This window comes from Carcharodon carcharias, chromosome 27 (assembly GCF_017639515.1).
Source record: "Carcharodon carcharias isolate sCarCar2 chromosome 27, sCarCar2.pri, whole genome shotgun sequence".
NCBI classification, from domain to species: domain Eukaryota; kingdom Metazoa; phylum Chordata; class Chondrichthyes; order Lamniformes; family Lamnidae; genus Carcharodon; species Carcharodon carcharias.
The window spans coordinates 18,756,762-18,769,487 of NC_054493.1; the positions used below are offsets into that span (position 1 = coordinate 18,756,762).

Below are 12,726 nucleotides of genomic sequence, written 5' to 3' on the forward strand. Positions count from 1 at the left end.
TCAATTCCCCTAATTATAGAATCCCCTACAACTACCACTTGCCCTTTCGCTCCCCCCTCTTGAATGGCCTCCTGTGCCATGGTCAGCTGGCTCATCCTCCCTACAGCCCTCTTCCTCATCCACACAGGGAGCAAATACCTCGTACCTTTTGGACAAGGTCAAGAGCTGAGGCTCCTCTGTTCCTGAACACAGGATCCCTCTACCTGCCTCACTTGCAGTCACACGCTGCTGACCCTGACCACTGACTGGACTCGAGATACGTAATCTACTGGGTGTGACCGCCTCCTGATACAAAGTGTCCAGGTAACTCCTCCCCCTCCCGGATGTGCTGCAGCGTCCAGATCTCGGACTCCAGCTCATCAATTCTGAGCCAGAGTTCCTCCAGCAACCAACACTTGCTGCAGATGTGGTCACTGTGGCTCGCAATGGGATCTGCCAGCTCCCACATCATACAGCTACAGCCCATCACCTGCCCAGCCACCTCTACTTAGATAATTAATTTATTAATTAGCTTTGCAGAGTTTTTTTTTTCAAATTTGTTGCAGATTTCCTACCAACCAATCAGGTCACAGCTTTCCTGTGATGTCACTGTGATGAGGAAGAGAGGGTAAAAATAAATTATTTCCGCTGGTTTGCCAGTCAAGGAATAGGTGGCATAGTCTAAAAGTTAGAACCAGACCGTTCAGGAATGAAATTACATTGGACACATGACACAGAAACAGGCCACTTGACACAACCAGTCCAGGTCAGTGTTTATGCTCCAAAGGAGCCTCCTCCCATCACTCCTCACTTAAATCTACCATTGTAACCCTCAACTCCCTTCTCCCTCTTGTGCTTGTCTAGTTTCCCCTTAAATACATCTGTACCATTCACTTCACCCACTCCCTGTGGTAGTGAGTTCCGCATTCTCACCACTCTCTGGATGAAGAAGTTTCTTCTGAATTCCCTATTGGATTTCTTGGTGACTATCTTACGTTGATGGTCTCGAGTTATGCTCTTCCCCACAAGAGGAAACATTCTCTCTGTAGCCTCTCTATCAAAACTTTTCATCATTTGAAGGACTTCAATTAGGTCACCTGGAGCCTTCATTTCTCAAGAGAGAAGAGACCCAGCCTGTCAATCCTTACCTGATATATAAACTTACACATTCCTGGTATCATCATTATAAATCTTCGCTGCTCCCTCTCCAGTGTCTCGATATCTTTTCTATAAGATGGTGACCAGAACTGCACAGAAGCATTTTGACCCGGGAATCACATTACCCAAAAAAAGGGATCGCGCTCATAAATGATTTTAAATTAGTTTATTAAGAAGCAACAGATTAAAAATGATACATAATGGACAGAAAGAAATACATGACCCACGACAAGTGAGAACAGTCTACCGATCCCTGAGGACAAACGGACAGATGATGCAGATTGAGTGCTGGTCTCTGTAGCTGGTGGCCGATGTCTCCTCTCAACGGTTAACTGATGTGAGCCAGAGTGTGGGTGCTGGGCTGAAGCCAGTATGGATCACTTTTAAATCTTCTTGCTCTCAAGAGCCTGTTTTAACCTTTACACAGACAGTTTGTTTGCGTATGGGTCATGAGCTCCAATCGTGTCAGTGTTACAAATGTCTTGTTTCAGGGCCTGTGTTAGAGTCATCTTCTTGGCAGAGATAACAGGCCTGTCCTTTGAAGGAGTCACATGTGCTGTAGATAAAGGGGAACCGGTGGATGTACTATACTTAGACTTCCAGAAGGCATTTGATAAAGTGCCACATCAAAGGTTACTGCAGAAAATAAAAGTTCATGGGGTAGGGGGTGACATATTGGCATGGATAAGAGATTGGTTAGCTAACAGGAAGCAGAGAGTTGGCATAAATGGGTCATTTTCTGGTTGGCAGGATGTGATGAGTGGTGTGCCACAGGGATCAGTGCTGAGGCCTCAACTTTTTACAATTTCTATTCATGAGTTGGATGAAGGGGCCAAAGGAATAGTTGCTAAATTTGCTGAAAACACAAATATAGGTTGGAAAGTAAATTGTGAAGCAGACATAAGGAGGCTACAAAGTGACATAAATAGTTAAGTGAGTGGGCAAAGATCTAGCAAATGGAGTATAACGTGGGCAAATGTGAAATCGTTCAGTTTGACAGAAAGAATAAAAAAGCTTATTATCTAAATGGTGAGAGATTGCAGAGCTTTGAGATTCAGAGGATAAATCACAAAAGGTTAACATGCAGGTACAGCAGGTAATTAGGAAAGCGAATAGAATGTTATCCTTTATTGCAAGCAGAATTGAATACAAAAGTAGGGGGGTGATGCTTCAGTTGTACAGGGCACTGGTGAGACCACATCTGAAGTACTGTGTACAGTATTGGTCACCTTATTTAAAGAAAGATGTCAAAGTGTTAGAAGCAGTTCAGAGAAAGTTTACTAGACTAATATCAGGAATGAAAACAGAAAATGCTGGAAAAACTCAGCAGGTCTGACAGCATCTGTGGAGAGAGAAACAGAGTTAGCGTTTATCCAGCATTTTCTGTTTTTATTTCAGAATTCCAGTATCCGCAGTATTTTGCTTTAATATCAGCAATAGGCAAGCTGTCTTATGAGGAAAGGCTGGAAAGGTTAGGCTTGTATCCGCTGGAGTTTAGAAGAGTAAGAGGCGACTTAATTGAAATCTTTAAGATCCTGAGGGGTCTTGACAGGGCGGATGTGCAGAGGATGTTTCCTCTTGTGGGAGAATCTAGAACTAGGGGGTCACTGTTTAAAAATAAGGGGTAACTAATTTAAGACAGATGAGAAGTTTTTTTCTCTCAGAGGGTGGTTAGTCTTTGGAACTCTCTTCCTCAAAAGGCGGTGGAAGCAGAGTCTTGGAATATTTTTAAGGCAGAGCTAGATAGATTCTTGATTAACAAGGGGCTGAAAGGTTATTGGGGATAGGCAGGAATGTGAGGTTGAGGTTATATTCTGATCATCCATGATCTTATTTAACGGCAGAGCAGGTTTGAGGGGCCGAGTGGCCTACTCCTGCTCCTAATTCGTATGTTCATATATGTTCCATATGTCCTGTGTTTGTCAACCAGCAAGCTGCTAAGGAAGCTTTCTTCACAAGAGCAAGAGAGTGAGCTATACCAATAATGTTCCATAAACCGCTGAAGATTTTATAAGATTATTAGACAGCGATTTCTTACAGTCTGTTCATTGGATTGGACTTGTCCCCATTCCCGTGCTGAGGGGATTTCTGTACCAGACGGGAAGGTTAACATTTGGGGTCTCTCAATTCTCCAATTCCCATTCCCCTTCTTTCTGGTGGGTAATGGAGGTGTCACTGTGCGTAATGTGTAAGTCAGTAAGAATTGTCAGCAGGATTTAATCAGCACCTTCTGACTGGAGATGTTAATCAGTGGAACCTCTCAGACACTGAACTGTAGATTTTGTACCAAAGATCAATTTCGGATTGAAGTAAAAGTTCATGAGCTTGTTCTAAACTATTTCTGATGAGAGTTCCTGAATTTTGGGGAAAGATCATGGACAGCGGTTCTTAAAAGGGACACTGCAGGCCCGAGAACACAATCAGCTATAGATTCAGAATATTAAATTCCAACCCAGTTACAGGGATTATTAACATTAGCAGAAACAAACCTGAACAATCACAATTAATGTGATGAACAGCAGCAACAACAGTGGAATCCAATCCCTGCAGTCACTCGTGAACGCGCTGGTGTGTCATCAGGTGGGATGAGGTAGTGAATCCCTTCCCGCACTCTGAGCAGGTGAATGGCCTCTCTCCAGTGTGAAGTCGCTGATGTGCTTTGAGGGTGGATGAATGCCTGAAGCTCTTTCCACAGTCAGTGCAGCTGAACGGCCTCTCCTCGGTGTGGACTCGCTGGTGCGTCACCAGGTTGGATGAATTAATGAATCGCTTCCCACACACGGAGCAGGTGAATGGCCTCTCCCCAGTGTGAACCCGCCGGTGTAATTCTAGGTTATACATCTGAATGAATCCCTTCCCACACACAGAGCAGATGTATGGTCTCTCCCCAGTGTGAACTCGCTGGTGTAATGCTAGACAGGATGATTGAGTGAACTCCTTCCAACATACGGAGCAGGTGAACGGCCTCTCCCCGGTGTGGGTGCGCCGATGAGTCTCCAGCTTGGAAGGGCAAGTGAATGCCTTTCCACAGTCCCCACATTTCCACGGTTTCTCTGTGGTGTCAGTGTCATCATGTTTCTCCAGGTTGGAAATCGGTTGAAGCCCTGTACAAACACAGAACACACGAACAGTTTCTCCCCACTGTGAATGTTGTGATGTTTTTTCAGGCTGTGTAACTGGTTAAAGCTCTTTCCACAGTCAGTTCACTGGAACACTCTCACTTGGGTATGTGTTTCTCGGTGCTTTTCCAGTCACACTGATGTTTGAAAACTTTTCCCACAGACAGAAACAGACAAGCCTTTTTCCTTCCACTTACAGAGGCCGATGATGTTCAGGTCCTGATGAATCGAGTGAATCTGTCAGATCTTGATGTGATGTTTGGTTTGAGATTTCTGTCTGCAAATCCGTCCCTCCTAATATCCTGTAAAAGGAGTTTACAAAGATCATCACTGTCAGTGCAGGATGGATATTCTGAACAGAAAATTCTAGTTTCTCTGGCACATTGTTCCCTCTCTTGTTTCTCCAAAGTTGTAAATCCCCGTCCCACACACTCCCCCTCCTCCCTGGGCTGAAATGCAGATAAAATATTGGAGACTATTTTTCTGTATCTTTTTAACAAATTTGTACAAATCCCTCCATGGTCTTGTCCCTCCCAATCCCTGTAATCTCCTGTACCCCCATAACTCTTCGAGATATCTGCGCTGCTTTAATTCTGGCCTCTTGTGCATTCCCTATTTTAATCGCTCCACTATAAGTGACCAGGCCTTCACTCCCCTCTGCCCCAATGTCTGAAATTCTCTCCCTATGCCTCTCCGTCTGTCTACCACACTGCGCATTGCTGTAAAAAGAGAAATACTGCCAAAACCTTTTGTCTTGCACTCATCAGGGACAGATTGGCAAATTCCAAAGATTATCAGTCGGGCTCGTAATGTGCCTCACTTCCTCACACTAGAAGCTCCATATATTCACACACAGGGGCCTGTCCTCTGCAGGCAAGAGGTACATGTCCAGACATGGCACCTTTTTTTGCTAATTAATCAAAAGGATGGGGGACAGTAGCTCCCTGGTGCATCCTCCATGGCAACACCCTGACCAATCAGAGCTGACTGGCCAACCGAGCAGCATAAGTTATTGTTCCCTTTGAAATTTGGAATTCTTGTGTCTGTCCTGATGAGTGCAAGACGAAAAGCTTCGACATCGTGTACCTTTTTTCAGCAACACTTAAGTTCAGTTCAACCGACCATTATAATAATGCTAAAAATCTACCTCATTGGTCAAGCTTTTCATCATCTGCCCTAATGTCTCCTCATGTGTCTGTGTCACACTTGGTTTTATTTTTCTGTGAAGTGCACTTGGATGATTTATGATGTTAAAGGTGCTATGTAAATAGGAGTTGTTGTTGTTGCTGACTGTAACCCTGACCCGCTTATATCCAGCCACCCATTCATTTCACACCTTGACACTTATTCATCCGGGTTAGGCTTCAAGATGGTGGCCGCGCGTACGTCTTGTTCCTGATTGCCCCCTAAAAAAATGGCGATCACGCATGCGCCCCCTTGCTCATCGCCCCCTATAAAGATGGCGGAGGTAAACCCGGGCCTGTCCCCCTCAGGAAGGCCCGAGCACAGACGCCCCGCTCCGTTCAAACGCGGAGCCGGGTTGGCTTCTTACAGAGAGTTCTGGGGCCGATATCGGACGTTTATGAAGCCTCGCAACACACCCGCCGCCTCAGTTTATGCTAACGGGTTTGTTTTGGGCTCTGGATCCGCATTCGATCTTTGTAAAACCTCAATTTTAAACCCGCTCGCTTGAGCTCTCTTACCGTCCGTAAGGATGGACTGCGCTTGCTCCAGCTCACAATGCCCGGGGAGTGATGGGCGGCAGGTCCGGACCAATAGGATTAGGGGGCGGGGCTGGAGGACCGAGCGGGAGCGGCCGGTCCTCCAACCAATCGGAATGAATGGGGGCGGGGCTGAGCCCGGATCAATCTCATTGGCTGAAACTCTGCATCATTTTGGAAGCTGATTTGTCTCAAACTCCAGGAGAAAACTGGACCTTTCTGTTTGTGGCTTTAAACAGATGAAACCCTGTGGGTGTGGAGCAAACATTTCAACATTTGTTAGTGAAATGTGGGAACATGATGAAACAATGCACAAACAATTCAAGGGCTGACTTCAAGGAATAACTGGGCAAACAAGGAATGTCACCATTAGAACAAAGAGAGTCCCTGTTTTCAATAAATGGACAACAGAAAGGTTCAGATGTCGCCGTCGTCTGCTCGGATCCGCTGTTGGTGCGCAGACTGATCCACATTTTGAACTGGCCTCGGGAGCCAAGGTAAATCGTAGAAAGAGCGAGGCCATGTTCTTTGGGGACTGGGCTGACCGATCCTTTGTCCCCTTCACTGTCAGGACTGACGAACTGAAGGTGCTGGGGATATGGTTCAGAGGGACCAGGGCATGTGTTAGAAACTGGAAGGAGCGAGTGTCTATGGTGCAAAGAAAACTGGGCGTGTGGGAGCGACACTCCCTCTCCATTGCGGGTAAGAACCTGGTCATCAGGTGTGAGGCTCTCTCGCTGTTGCTGTACCCATTGCTGGCCCATTCCAGACTCCTGCGTGATGGCGATCACCCGAGCCAATTTTCGCTTTATCTGGAGGTCGAAAATGGATCTTGTCCGCAGGGATGCGATGTACAAGCCTCTAGATAAAGGGGGAAAAAACGTGCCCAACATCGCCCTCATACTGATGGCCACCTTTGTGTGCGGCTGCATCAAGCGGTGCGTAGACCCTCAGTATGCAAACACCAAGTGTCACTACATGCTGAGGTTCTACCTGTCCCCAGTGTTACGAAGGATGGGTCTGGCCACGCTGCCGCGGAACGCTCCAAGTAGTTGGATCGTGCCGTACCACCTGTCCCTGGTGGAAAAACTTATGCACAGAAACACCTTTGACCACAAGTCCATCAGGCGGTGGTTGGCCCTGCGGGAAAAGGAGAGGGTGGACCTGGTGGGATGGTTCATTGAGCAGACTGTCAAAGTCATTTGGCAGAATGCCTCATCGCCAGAACTTTCCAACAAGCACCAAGACGTAGCTTGGCTGGTGGTGAGAAAGGCCGTCCCTGTCAGATCCTTCCAACATGCCAGGAGTCTTAGCCCCTCTGCACATTGCCCTCGAGGTGGCTATGGTGGGGAAGAGACCATTGTTCACCTCCTTGTGGATTGTGCTTTGCAAAGAAGGTCTGGAGAGAGATGCAATGGTTTCTGTCGAGGTTCATCCCGAGCAGTTCCGACACAGGACTCTGTGCTCTATGGGCTGTTCCCAGGGACACACACCGAGACAAACATCAACTGCAGCTGGAGGATCATCAAATCGGTGAAAGACGCTCTTTGGTCTGACCGAAACTTGGTCTTCCAGCGCAAAGTGTTGTCCCCGACCGAGTGCTGCAGACTGGCACATTCCAAGGTCCAGAACTACGTGCTGAGGGATGCACTGAAGCTTGGGGCAGCCGCCACAAAGGCCCAATGGGGAAAGGTCGCTGTCTAAGACCTTTCTGCCACAGTGCACCGAGGGACTGGGAACTGTATAGAGCCCCTCAGGCTGTACAGCTCAAAATGAATGTATGCGTTGAATACTAATTGTATTATAAGTGTATCGAAGCAGCTCAGAGTGCAACATGATGTATGTTGATAACTCCAATAACATTGTCTGATTGTCTGCATTGACCATATTGAAATGATTGTAATATTCATTGATTGTATTGATGCACCTTGTGATCCATGTGTAAAAGTTGAATCTGATTGTACTTATGTGATGGTGATTTTGAAATGGTTTGGAATTTTCTCCCAGATATTGTATGAATAAAGTATATTTTTCAAAAAAAAAAGATTAGGGAGAAGATAAATGCTGTCATCATTCAGAACTGCACAGACTGTAAAGGAACAACTGATCTCAAAGACAATCTCTTGTAGTATGAGCAGAGGGGATGTGCTGAATCAGGTTTAAAGGGGTGAAATGATATAAGCATTCTTGTTTGTATAATCACATTCATTCAGATGAGGATATGGTTTGTTGTTGCTTTTTGATGGGCAAATTTGGTTCAGTGAATTATTCCAGGAAGCCTTAAAATCAGAATGACAGTATTTCAAAACCGTGGCTCAAAATACACAGGGCAGCGTGTGAATTTTCCCTCCAAAAGCTACAGAGTCATACAGCATGAAACCATTGTGTCCATGCCAGCCATTAAGCACCTATCAATTCTAATCCCAATTCCTGGTACTTGGCCTGTAGCCCTGTATGCTATGACGTTTCAAGTGCTCCTCTAAATACTTCTTAAATGTTGCGAGGGTTCCTGCCTCTACCATCCCCCTCAGGCAGTGTGTTCCAGATTCCGACCAACCTCTGGGTGAAAAATCTTTTCCTCAAATCCCCTCTAAACTTCCTTACCTTAAATCTATGCCCCCTGGTTATTGACACCTTGGCTAAGTGGAAAAGTTTCTTCCTACCTATGCCCTTCATAATTTTGTATACTTCTTATCAGGTCCCCCTTCAGCCCTCTCTGCTCTAAGGAAAACAACCTTAGACTATCAAGTCTCTCTTCATAGCTGAAACGCTCCAGCCCAGGCGACATCCTGGTGAATTTCCTCTGCACCCTCTCCAGTGCAATCACATCCTTCCTATGGTGTGGCGACCAGAACTGCACATAATACTCCAGCTGTGGCCTAGCATTTTATACAGCCCCAACATAACCTCCCTGCTCTTGTATTCAATGCCTTGGCTAATAAAGGCAGATATCCCATATGCCTTCTTAACCACCTTTTCTGGCAGCATCGGCGGAGAAGAGTTGACGTTTCGAGTCCTCATGACCCTTCAACAGAACTCAAGTTCTGTCGAAGGGTCATGAGGACTCGAAACGTCAACTCTTTTCTTCTCCGCCGATGCTGTCAGACCTGCTGAGTTTTTCCAGGTAATTCTTTTTTTTGTTTTGGATTTCCAGCATCCGCAGTTTTTTTGTTTTTAACCACCTTTTCTACCTGTTCTACTGCCTTCGGGGCTCTATGGACATGTACACCAAGGTCCCTCTGACCCTCTGTACTCCCTGGGGTCCTACCATTCATTGTGTATTCCCTTGCCGTGTCAGTCCTCCCAAAGTGCATCACCACCAATTTTTTGTGTCATCTGCGAACCTACTGATCATACCTCCTATATTCACGCCTAACTCATTAATGTAAACTACAAACAGCAAGGGTCCCAGAACCACTCCCGGCGGTACACCACTCGCCACAGACTTCCAGTCGCAAAAACAACCTTCGACCAATCCCCTCTGCCTCCTGCCACTAAACCAATCTTGGGTCCAATTTGCCAAATTGCCCTGGATCCCATACCTTCTTGAACATTCTCCCACGAGGGACCTTGTCAAAAGCCTTCCTGAAGTCCATGTAGACTACATCAACTGAACTACCCTCATCTACAATTTGTTGGACATGATCTCCCCCTGACAAAGCCATGTTGACTATCTCTGATTAATCCCTGCCTCTCCAAGTGGAGATTAATCCTGTCCCTCAGACCTTTTTCCAATAGTTTCCCGACCACTGATGTTAGACTCACTGGCCTGTAATTACCTGGTTTATCCCTACTGCCCTTCTTGAATAATGGTACCGCATTTGCTGACCTCCAGTCCTCTGGCACCTCTCCTGTGGCCAGGGAGGATTTGAAAATTAGCGTCAGAGCCCCTGCAATCTCCTCCCTTGCCTCACATAGCAGCCTGGGATACATCTCATCTGGGCCTGGGGATTTATCCACTTATAAAACCGCTAATACTTCCTCCCTTTCAATGCTAATTTGTTCAAGTATATCACAGTCCCCCCTCCCTGATTTCTACACCTACATCGTCCTTCTCCATAGTGATCACAGATGAAAAGGAATCATTTAAAACCTCACATACATCCTTCGGCTCCACAGGTTGCCACTTTGGTCTCTAATGGGCCCTACTCTTCCCCTGGTTATCCTCTTGCCCTTAATATGTTTATAAAATGCCTTGAGATTTTCCTTTACATTGCCTGCCAGTGTTTTTTCATGCTCCCACTTCACTCTCCTAATTACATTTCTAAGTATTCCCCTACGCTTTCTATACTCCGCCAGGGCTTCCGCTGTTTTCAGCTCTCTGTATCTGCCATAAGCCTCCACTTTTTCCTTAACCAATCCTCTATATCCCTTCACATCCCGGGTTCCCTGGACTTGCTGGTCCCACCCTTCACCTTTACAAGAACATATTGGCCCTGAGCTCTCACTATTTCCTTTTTGAATGACTCCCACCGGTCTGATGTAGACTTTCCTACAAATAGCTGCTCCCAGTCCACTTTGGCCATCTGTCTGGATTATCCTATTGGTTTTGATATAATTGAGTGGCTTACATGACTATTTGAGGGCAATTAAGAGTCAATGAGTTTGCTCTGGTTCTGGAGTCGGCTGGAGGTCAGATGAAGTTCAGGTGGCAGGTTTCCTTTCCTGAAGGATCTGACTGGACCAGATGGATGTTGCTAACAATCCAGTAGTTTCCCGGCAGCATTTAATTCCAGATCTTTTCAATTAACTGCATTTAAATTGCTCAACTGCTCTTGTGGAATATTCCAGCTTCTGGATGACTAATCCAATAATTTAACCACTCGGCTACCAGAAACTTCTCTGCCTGGAGATCAGGTGACTGTTGTAAACTCTTTTGAGTAAATCAAATAAACAAATAAGTCAATCAACTGAAGAACCAGCCCTTAGAGAGGTCCTGAGACAAACAAGAAACCATAAACTTGAACAGAAACCTCTACAATGAAATGGAAATATTATTTCCAGGGCTGATGATGCACTCCAGTCACTGCGGCACCCTACTGCTCACAGAAGGCCTCAAGCCTATCAGCGGACACTGCGTACTCCCTCTGCAGGGACAGCCAGCCATGGATTTAATCATGGAAGAGAAGCATAGGCAGTCAGGTCGAACGACCCCCCCTCAAGTGCCTGGGCATGTTGAGGCCAGCTTGGCGAGGCCCAGGAAGAGGTCATCTATCATGTTTGCACCCCCACCCTGCACACCAAGTGACCAAAGTTCAGGAGTGTGGGGCTGAAGGGCAAGCAAAACTTGAGGAGCAGCCCCTTTAGGTAGTGAAACAGGGGCTGCGACCTCACTCATCCTGCACATACGTGGAACATGGATGCAAGGTTGCGAAAATTACAGGCAGACCTGGAAGTCAGTGAACCTACGTAACCCTTCTATTTCGGGGGACCGCTGCGTGCAACACCCTCCAGGCCAAATCCCTGATGGAAAAGGGGAGGACTCCCATGCAGAGGGCCTCCCGATGGGATTCCCTGCCCACCCCAGACAGCAGGTCGGAACGCCATGGCGTGAGGGCAAGGAAGTGGGGGGGCGCGCAGCAGGAGCCTGTGCAGGAAACCCCTCCAGAGTGGAATGACACAAGAGGGGATTACTGCAAAATGGCTCAAATTGACTGTTGTGTAATTGTGTTAGCAATTTACAGGCTCTTGTGAATCGTCCAGCTGGTATTTTAACACAGACTTTAACCAATTGGTTTTAAACTTTTATGTTAAGTGAGTTAACGCACAATTTTATAGCGCATGGATTTAGACCTCTGCTGGGGTCGGGCATTCAATTCTGGAATCACGCTTTGGGAAGGAAGTCAAGGCTTTAGAGAAGGTGAAGGCGAGGTTTACCAGAATGTTCTATGGAGAGATGAGAGCACTGGGTTTGTTTTCCCTGGAGTAAAAAGGGTTTAAGAGGAGATACGATCGAGGCGTTCAAAATCATGAACAGTTTTGACAGACTAAATAAGGAGAAAGTGTGTCCGGGGCAGAAGCAAACACAAGACCAAAGAGTGAGGAGATTGCCAAAATAATATTTTTTTAATCCAGTGAGTTGTTGTGACCGGGAGCTTTGCATAGAGTCTGCTTCCGTCACACTTACAGGCCAGTATGGGTAATGGAAGCAGGCTCGACAGCAGCATTCAAGAGAGCAATGGATAAGGGGAAGAAATGTCCAAGGCTATGTGTAAAGAGGGGAGTGAGGCGAATTCGATCGCTATACTAAAGAGCTGGCACAGGCACAATGAGCCAAATGGTTTCCTTCAGCTGCCGAACCAGCAGAAGACAAGGGCGGATGATCATACCCAGGAATCTCCACATGGTACAAAACGACCCATCCCCATTGGCACGGACACAATATGCAGTCTCCGATTATTCTCCCTTTCTGTCTTGTAGATGCTGTGTATTAGTGGGGTTCATTCCCAGTCACTGATTACCCTCCAGTACCTTCACAACTGCTAATTCTGGGATTGTGATCCTATACTGAAAAAGCCGTGTGATGGTGGGATTCAGTCAGTTACTGATTACCCTCCAGTACCTTCACAAGTGGGAATTCTGGGATTGTGACCCTATACTGAGGTTCCTGTGTGATAGTGGGGTTCAGTCAGTTACTGATTACCCTCCAATACCTTCACAAGTGGGAATTCTGGGATTGTGATCCTGTACTGAAAATGCCGTGTGATGGTGGGGTTCAGTCCCAGTTACTGATTACCCTCCAGTGCCTT

The 12,726-nt window shown here is 46.4% G+C and overlaps 1 protein-coding gene across 1 annotated transcript; it reads right to left on the reverse strand.

Annotated features, from left to right (window-relative positions):
- Positions 1 to 2,911: 2,911 nt before the first annotated feature.
- Positions 2,912 to 5,608, reverse strand: LOC121270343 (gastrula zinc finger protein XlCGF7.1-like). Its single transcript, XM_041175635.1, has 2 exons — positions 5,593 to 5,608; positions 2,912 to 4,316 (listed from the first exon to the last, which is right to left on the reverse strand). Exons 1-2 carry the CDS (start codon positions 5,606 to 5,608, stop codon positions 3,688 to 3,690), a joined length of 645 nt encoding a protein of 214 aa, XP_041031569.1. The 3' UTR covers positions 2,912 to 3,687.
- Positions 5,609 to 12,726: the final 7,118 nt, after the last annotated feature.